A 9,843-nucleotide genomic window follows, 5' to 3' on the forward strand; every position below is an offset into this window, starting at 1 on the left:
AGGAAAATAAGGTATTTGGGGAGGTGGCTGTTTGTTGCAGCGTAAAAGGACACGCAAGTCCTTATATAAAGAGCTATGTAAGCTGTTCGAACAGAAACGAGAGGTATTAAGATTAGAGATATTTAGTTTTTTTTGGGGTCATATTGAGAACATTTTTAGACTGTCGGAGCAAAAAAGTACAACAGCTTTGAATTAATTCCAAGAAAAAGACATGTTGAAACTGATCTTGGCTATATCTTTCTATATATATCTCAAACTAGAGGGATGATGCCCATGCTATGCAGGGGCCCAACAATTTAGAATTTTTTTTTCAATTGTGGTGGTGATAGTAAACACAGTGCTCTGTATTGAAATCAAAATGGATAATTATATTCAAAAGAGGTTTCTATACAACATGGTTATAACATGAAACTTTTTCTTTTACAATATATGCGAAAAAGACACAAAGAACGGCGCCCTTCCAGAGCCCCAGTTACTGCATCTTTTTTCAGCTAGCTTTCTTGTTGTTGCAAGGCTGTCCAATTATTGATGTTTGATCTGAAACCTTCAAAGATAGAGAAGAATAGCTAATTATATGTTGCAGCTTGCATGATACCAAGAATTAACTGTTCTATGGCTGAGAGACTAAACAAACCAAGTTCACTATCTTTTACCTTCTTGTATGCGTCAAAATACTGATATATGATGGCGACTGCCAAGAAATTACAGTCCCTGAACCAACTGCTCCTATCAGATCACCCAACACAGTCTGGATGCCACACACTCTCCACCAAAGGCTGCAGCTGTCCATATCTAGAGGTTTAACTCTTTGTACATGTTTGATTTCTCATACCCAGCCATCACCATTCCTGGAAATCATAAAAAAGGGTACAAACCAGGAAAAGCATGGGAGACAAGTTCTTGTTCAGTTTATCAACTACAATACTTGCAGGTTGCAGTTCCATATCAAGATAGTAAAATCAGAAAATTCAGACAATAAACAAGTCAAACCCAAAAAAAAAATTGTACTTACTGCTTTTATTTTTTTGCTGTTGGATAAGTAAAAATCAAACCCAACTTTCAGCAGTTCTATGCATAAGCAGTCCACCTATATCTTTCAATCGACATAAACATGCTCAAACATGGAAGTTAAGTAGTTCTTTTCAAAGTCGACTTGCATCTATATCCGCTCAACTTGTTACACATCTTTTTCTTAACTAAATTTAACACCTGATAATAGTACACACGGACAGATATAACAGCGACAGAAGTTTTTTTTATCTTTCTTTTGACAAGTGAAATCATGTGCGGGGTGAGAGAGACTTTAGCTCTCAACCTCAGGATCGTCCTTATATTAACCAACGAAACTTGAGACTTTAGCTCTCAACTTCAGGATCGTCCTTATATTAACCAACAAAACATGTCTATATAAATTATAAAGACATGAAACAGAATGAAGATCATACCTTTAACGGCTTAGCTACAACATAGGCTGATGATCCTGAAACCTTGATCCAAGTTTTCAAGAACAAAGCACAAGCTGACAGCAGTGAATACAATATAGCATTGGAAGTATGTGCTATTGTATCCGCCAGGCTGCAGTTAGGAAGAGCAACTGTAAGCAAGCATTTGAGGAAGAAATTGACTTTGCTGGAGGTCAATAATGAGAATTGCACGAACGTAAGGCAACCATAATATAGTGGAACAGAGACACTGGTTACCTTCATGGTGCAGCAATATTATAGGCAAGACCACCAACAGGTATAGATTGACCAGAATCTTTCAAGTTGGTCTGATGCTTGGCACCCCAATCCCCGTTGTAATTTACTGGTGCATTTCCTGATAATCCTTGCATGAAGCTCGGCATTTCCATAATAGACAACTTACGCAGTGCAATAGAGCTCCAATAAATGTCACTCATCTATGAGGATCGAATCACCTGCATAAAATAAAAATGAGGAGATGCAAAATGTACACAGGGAAAAGAATCTTCAAAGCTGATGCACCAAGGATCAAATACCAAACATGCATGAGAAATTCAGACCAAATAACTAACATGCATGTAGAAATTCAAAATACACTACTGGAAACGTAAGGTGTTGAAAGTACCTCTGATTTTCCCGAGTTATTGTTATGCCTAAGGTGCACCTTTTTGGCCTTTATGATGCCATGATGTAATGCTGAGATTGTATGGCTATCTGGTTGTATTCCCTTACTCCACATCTCATTCACAAGGTCTTTAGCCATCTCAACCTGTCCTTGCTTACAATAGCCACATATCAGAGCTGTGTATGTAACACTATCAGGTTCTAAACCTCGATCAATCATTTCAGTGAAAAGGCGAATAGCATCATCAATGTTATCTGATTTACAGTGCCTGTCAATCAAAACAGTGTAGCAAATAACATCAGCTTTTAATTCCATCTCCTTCATTTCACTCCAAAAAGTTGAAGGGTCTGTCTTTTCCCCATTATTCCACCATGTATCCTTTCTTTCTCCGCCATTCCTCCCTGTATCTGATGACAATCGATCTCTTTTTACATTCTTAGAGTGACCATCAAGCATAACTGTGTAAGTGATCACATCAGGAGAAATGCCCCTTTCCTTCATATCATCAAAAAGATTAACAGCTTCCTGCAAGTGATTCACCTTGCAATAACCATTTAACATCATAGTATAAATAACCACGTCAGGCGTTAATCCTCTCCAAACCATATTATCGAACACCCACCTGGCCCTTTTCATATCTCCAGCACTAGATAAACAAGCAATTAGTTTGCTGTACATTATTTTACAAGTGTCATCATCTAAAGTCAACACTATCTCGAACAACTTTATGGCTTTCCCGTATTCACCTTCCAGACAGAGGCTAGTGAGAAGCTTCAAACGAGAGTTCCTTCTAATTAAAATGCCTTGTTTTGATAGCCTAACAAAAAGTTCATAGGCATCTTTAGTGTTGCCTAATTCACAATATCCATTCACCATGGCAGCATAATTTTCTACAGATTTATACTCCAAACTACTAAAAAATGCTTCAGCCTCCTCTGCATAACCTCCAACACATAAGCCCTCAATAATCACATTATGTGTGACAGTCGTTGGAGTCAAGCCTTGTCCCTTCATATGGTCCAAAAGGTGAAGTGCCTCTTTAACAAGGCCATTTCTAGAAAATCCACCAGCAAGCACATTATAAGTAATAACGTCAGGTTTCAAGCCTTTCTCTTTCATTTCTTCAAATAACTCCAACGCATCTAGTATTTTTCCATGGAGGCAATACCCATTTATAAAAGTAGTGTAATGCATATAATGTCAAGTGTCATCTTCTTACCCTTCATCTCATCAAGCAACTTCACCGCCTCTCCAAACCTACCGAGTTTGCACAGGGCATCAATTACGACATTATAAGCCACCTCATCAAGAAAAATACCCTGCTTCATAAAACTACTGAACTGATCAACAACATAACATGCCTTGCCATTTTTGCACAAGCACTGAAGAATTGAGCTGACAATTACACAATTACTTTTGATACCCCTTGCTTCCATCTTGTCATGGAAATCCAGAGCTTTAGTAATATTCCCGGCATCACAGTAACCATGAATTATAGCCCCATAAGAAAAGGCATCAGGGATCAGTTCTTGCTCCTCCATGTCAAGCAGAACAATTTCTGCTTCTTGCAACCTCTTCTCATTAACAAACCCGCGAATTACAGCAGTATAGGCATAGACGTCAAGGGGTAGATTCGCTCCTTTCCATGCCCGCAATACATCATAAGCCAAGTCTGATCTACCATACGAGCAAAGCCCTTCAATATAAGTGGAATAAGTAAACTCATTAGGAGTTTCACCAGCTTTCTCCATCTCCTCAAATACATTAACCGCTTCTTCCAAACTACCTTTTCTACACAATGCCTTGATCACAATTCCATATGTATACACATTGGGTTTCACCGCAATCCTCTTCAACTGTTTATAAACCGCCACGGCCATATCTACTTTCCCGCACTCAACAAGCCGATTCATGAGATAATTACACGACAACACACTCAGCCCAAAACCACACCTTTTCGTCTTGAACAACACATCAATAGCTTCATCAAACATCCTTAAACTAGCATAAGCCTTAACCAATGCATCCAAAGCCCGAACCAACGAATTAGGGCCCTCAGCATTTAACCCCTCCACTAGTTCCTCAAACAAATCAGAAACCTCAAACCCCAAATCCTTTTTTCCACAATTTATAACCTCCAAAAACAAAGAATCCAATTTCATATCCATACCCCAATAACAAAATGTCCTAACCATAGCCATATAAGTTTGTACATCATGTTTAAACCCACTTTCTTTTAATTGACGAAAAAATAATAAAGCATTTTCAGGCTCTTCCTTTAAACTGTTGAGCATTTCAGTGACCCAATAAGAATTTACCTCAAGAATATTATTGGTACTATTTTTCATTTGGGTATTTCCATTTTGTTCATCAGAACTAGAATCCGAAAAATATGGGCTTAATTGAGCTACTGAAGAAACTGATTTAAGTCGAATTAAATGATAGCTGTTCTTGAATAGGTATCTATAAGAAGCTGACCTTATTGTTGAAACCCACATGGAAAAAATTTCAGACACGCATTTGATTTGATTGTACGAAGTTTCCTTTGACAGTTGTGTTCGTTCAAGTGACAGTGTAGCAAAAGTGAGTTATGCTACTCTTAAACCCTAAACCCAAATTATATACGAATAGTTCAAAACTATTTGGACGAGTTACAAAAGATATTTTACTGTAGGAAAAAATAAGCCGCTCCAGCCTCCAGTATATGCTTCTCCCGTTAACTTTTCAACTAATTATATTATTGGAGTAAGTAATATTCAATGTATTTGTTTAGTGTTTTTTGGTGTTAAAAGTTCAAAATACAATAATATTTAGTTTGATTTATACATTAACTGCAAAAAATAACGTCAGTTAAAATAGAATCAAATCGGCAATATGTAATTTTTTCATAATTTATATTTTTTGGAGTCATCCCTAATTAAAAATTATAAATACTTGCCGGAAGTGAATGAGAAAATAATTCAATATATATTTTATGTTTGCCAAACACTCAAACTAACCAAAATGTGCTTTGAAGTTTGTTTGACAGCTTTTAAGTCAATCCAAACACCCTCATAGTTATTTATAATTTGATAAAAAAAAAATATTGCAATGATCTATTGTGTTTAATTTCTATATATATTATGTGTAAACTAAGAATCTTTTAAGAGATTAGACATAAAAGTTTAAAAATATAATGGAGTATAACATTAATTGATGCGAAGTGAACAACAACACTACTATTATTAACTAGACGGAGGGGTGTTGACAGTGTTCCGATGGAGCAAATGAAGAAGAAGAAGACTGACCCACTGATCGATACATCCAATACAAAGGGCATTACATAGTCTAATCTTTGAAGGATGTTATAACATTTTAGTCCTTATAGTTACACATACACTCTAGAAAGATCTAGGGATATTTATGTAATTAGTTATTCCACTAATGTGGTTAGACAGAAAGTTAGGGGGTTAGTCATTGATGTATATATATATACATTGTACTGTTTTTATTGAGATAGAAAAAAAAGCACCAAAATTCCAAAATGCATTTTGTTCATTCCAAATTCTTGAATCCAAACATGGTATCAGAGCACAGGTGCTCGATCTCCTAAATCTTCTATATTGTTCTACATTTTTTTTGTGAATTACGTTCACAATTCAGTCGATTCAGTTTGATCGATCTTCAATTTTATTTTCGTTTCATACAATTCATTTTTTTTATCCATTGGAATTGATTTTCTACTTCGAGTTATTGATAACAATGGCGGCAGAGAATCCTTTTGCTGAGAATCAAATTGTTGTTGAAAGCTCACATCCTCTCTACTTGAGTCCTTCGGATAATCCTGGAACAAATTTGGTGTTCACGTTATTTGACGGAACTGGGTATGCAGATTGGCGCAAATCAATGTTGATTTCTCTATCAGCTAAAAACAAAGTAGGATTGATCAATGGAAGACTTCTCAAACCTAGAGATGATTCCCCATATTTCGAGCTTTGGGCTCGATGTAATGATATGGTAATGGCTTGGTTAATAAACTTGTTGACAAAAGGAATTAGGTCAAGTGTTCTTCTTTCCAATTATGCAAGGGATCTTTGAAAACAACTTGAAGACAGGTATGGACAATCTGATGTAGCTCAATCATTTGGCCTACAAAAAAAATTATTAGAAACTGTACAAGGATCTAATGATATAGCAACCTATTTCAATAATATAAAAGCAATATGGGATGAGTTGAATGCATTGGATGCAAAAATTCCATGTACTTGTGTTGAATGCACATGTGAAGCAAAACATAAGAATAAGGCAATTGAGGAGAGACAAAAATTAGTTCAATTTCTTATGGGACTAAATGAAACATACACTGCTTGTAGAGGAAATATAATGATGATGACTCCTACACCAAATATTGATAAGGCATATTCTTTACTTCTTCAAGAAGAAAGACAAAGATATATTCAACCTACAATGAATTCTCCTATGGATTCGAGTTCATTTAATGCATCAACACAAAAGTTTGGACAGTATTCAGGATAGAGTAGGATGAATTTTAACCTAAATACTGGGGGAGGAAACAGAAACAATGCAGCAAAGGGAAGTGACAAGAGAAATATATTTTGTTCCTATTGTCAAAGAGCTGGACATACAATCGAAAAGTGTTTCAAAATCCATGGTTATCCAAACAGTTTTAAGACAAATGTGCAAGGGAATATGCAGGTGAATAGAACAAGAAAATTTCAAAACCCAAATATGATACAAGGAAATGTAGTATTTATAGAAGAAGAATTTGGTGATGTTCAGCAATATAATCAGAGAATTCAACAACATAATTCATCAAGCATCATGGGAATAAATCAGGAACAATATTCTCGGCTTGTGGAAATCCTACAACAACTCAAAATTGGACAACAAGCTGCTTCAAGTTCTGAGGTTAATGTTACTGTTAACTGTGTTGGTATAGCTCCTATGCTGCCTTCTTTACTCCCTAATAAATCCTTTATACATTCTTGGATCCTTGACTCAGGTGCTTCTGAGTACATGACTTTTGACAAATCTATCTTGTTTGACATCATAACCTTGACCCAACCTTTAATTGTTAACTTGTCAAATTCTTTCAAAATTAGAGTTACTTATGCTGGAAAAGTATCTTTGTTTCCAGACATAATTCTAGACAGAGTACTATATGTGCCCTCTTTCAAGTTCAACTTACTTTCTATTCACAAATTTTGCTATCAGTTTGGTTGTGAACTAATCTTTGGTGCCTTTCTCTGCTCTATGCCGGCCTTCCCTTGAAGAGGCCTTTGGACCTTGGTAAACTTAGTAATGGACTCTACATTCTGAGATTTACACACTACCCTTCTAGACATCTTACTTCTACAAATAATGTTTTCTTTCATCTACTTGACAATGTTATTGATTCTCCTGTTTATTTTATGTCTAATTCTGTTGTTTCTTGTCAAGATGTATGGCACATTAGACTAGGACATATGTCAATTACTAGTATGAAAAACATTAGTAGCCTACCACATTTTCACATCAATAAGGCTGCAACCCCCTGTGCAATTTGCCTCTTAGCTAGGCAACATAGGTTGCCTTTTCCCAATAGTCATATTTCTACCACCAGAGTATTTGAGCTTATTCATATTGACACTTGGGGTCCATATAAAACAGCCACTCATGATATATTCAAATACTTTCTTACAATTGTAGATGATTTTAGCAGGGGCACATGGACCTATCTTTTGAGCACAAAAGGTAGTGCCTTCACCATACTCAAATCCTTTATCTATATGGTAGAAACACAGTTTAACACAAAGATAAAGAAAGTTAGATCTGACAATGCATTAGAGTTTGGCTTTAGTATTTGTGCAACTGCCTATTTCCTTTCCAAAGGGATTATTCACCAAACAAGCTGTGTAGCAACACCCCAACAAAATGGAATAGTATAGTGCAAACATAGACATCTATTAGAGGTACGTAGAGCTCTTCTATTCCAATCTCATTTGCCTACTAGTTATTGGGGGGGAAATGCCTACTTACAACCACTTTTCTAATCAATAGATACCCTACAAGACTATTGAATTACAAAACACCTTTTGAAATCATTTTCCACAAATCACCAGACTATTCTTTCTTAAGATGTTTTGGTTGTCTCTGTTATGCTTTCACTCTCTCTCAAAATAGGGGCAAATTGGACCCAAGGGTAGTATCTTGTGCATTTATTGGATATCCTTTTGGTAAGAAGGGTTACAAACTTTTGAACCTATCCACTAGATACATCTTTGTTTTTAGGGATGTGGTCTTTCATAAATCTGTCTATCTTTTTGTCTATCTATCTAATTCTGCCACACCTATATTTCCCACAAGTCCTTTGACACATATCTCACACAATGATCTTCCTAACAATATCCATGTTTCTCCACTTAGTCCTCCTTTACATGTTCCCTCTGAATCTCCATCTGTTTCCTCACCTGTTCTTCCTGATTCTACTCCTACATCACCACATATTTCTTCCACATCCAATTCTCCATCTATTTATGTAACTGAACCATCTAATGACTTGCCTATGGAGACTACCCTTCGAAGATCTCTTAGAGAACATAAAACACCCTCATACCTACATCTGTGGTGTTGTGCATTCAGCTGGTGTATCTACTACATGTTTTCTCTCTCATGTTACTCCTAATCACTACTCTTTTTCTGCCCTATCTCCTTCTAATCAGCTTTTGCTCAATTTTATTCCCCATATTCAAGAACCTACCTCTTTTTTTCCAAGCAGCCATGCACCCTGGTTGGCAGGAAGCTATGACTAAAGAAATTGATGCCTTGTTAGCTAATGAGACTTGGGATGTAGTTCCTCTTCCCCCAGGAAAGAAAGCTCTCCCTTGTAAATGGGTTTACAAAGTAAAGATCAAATCTAATGGGTCTGTGGAAAGACTAGAGGCTAGACTGGTTATTCGTGGTGATACCCAAAGGGAAGGTATAGACTTTACTCAAACTTTCTCTCCCGTGGTTAAAATGACTACCATAAGGTGTATTTTAGTTATTGCTATCAAGAAGGACTGGGGTTTATATCAGTTGTATGTCAATAACACATTTTTACATGGGATCTGTTTGAAGAAGTCTATATGAAATTTCCTGCTGGACTTTCTCCTCCCTCTTCTAACATGGTCTGTCGTCTTAAGAAATATCTCTATGGTCTACGACAAGCATCTCGACAATGGTATGCTCGTCTTACTGTTGCTTTGAATTTCAAGGGTTTTTCTCACTCACTCAACGATTATTCTCTATTCTACAAGAAGACCGGGGGTTCTATTTCTTTGGTTATTGTTTATGTGGACGATATTCTACTTATCGAGAACAATTTCCAGGAACTACAAGATCTAAAACATTTCTTAGATGCTGAATTCAAGATTAAGGATTTAGGAAACTTATCTTTTTCTTAGGGATGGAAGTTCTACGGGAGCCTCATGGATTGATTCTGAGTCAACGAAAGTTCTTGCTTGAACTCTTGGCTGAGTTTGATTGTCTTGATCTCTCTCCTGTGAGTTCTCCTCTTGACCCTTCTTGCAAATTATTTTCTGGTGTTGGGGAGCCCTTGCCTGACCCAACTCTATATCGTCGTTTGCTGGGCAAACTCAATTTTTTGACCCACACCAATCATGACCTATCCTTTACAGTTCAGCATCTTAGTTAGTATATGCAGGATCCTCGTCTCCCTCATCTTTCTGCTGTTAAACATTGTCTTTATTATCTGCTCAATGATCCTAGTCTTGG

General features: G+C 36.5%; 2 protein-coding genes across 2 annotated transcripts; one reads left to right on the forward strand and one right to left on the reverse strand.

Moving 5' to 3' along the window:
• Nucleotides 1-347: 347 nt before the first annotated feature.
• Nucleotides 348-4,709, reverse strand: LOC107780386 (uncharacterized). Its single transcript, XM_016600912.2, is given in 6 exon segments — nt 348-544; nt 654-848; nt 1,446-1,575; nt 1,701-1,918; nt 2,089-3,279; nt 3,282-4,709. Coding segments are annotated over 3 exon segments (2,514 nt in total). The 5' UTR covers nt 4,587-4,709; the 3' UTR covers nt 348-544; nt 654-848; nt 1,446-1,575; nt 1,701-1,900.
• Nucleotides 4,710-5,829: 1,120 nt separating this feature from the next.
• Nucleotides 5,830-6,603, forward strand: LOC142174280 (uncharacterized). Its single transcript, XM_075240067.1, has 2 exons — nt 5,830-6,095; nt 6,183-6,603. Exons 1-2 carry the CDS (start codon nt 5,830-5,832, stop codon nt 6,601-6,603), a joined length of 687 nt encoding a protein of 228 aa, XP_075096168.1.
• The last annotated feature ends 3,240 nt before the right edge of the window (nt 6,604-9,843 follow it).

Source organism: Nicotiana tabacum, chromosome 20, assembly GCF_000715075.1.
Source record: "Nicotiana tabacum cultivar K326 chromosome 20, ASM71507v2, whole genome shotgun sequence".
Classification (NCBI taxonomy): Eukaryota; Viridiplantae; Streptophyta; class Magnoliopsida; order Solanales; family Solanaceae; genus Nicotiana; species Nicotiana tabacum.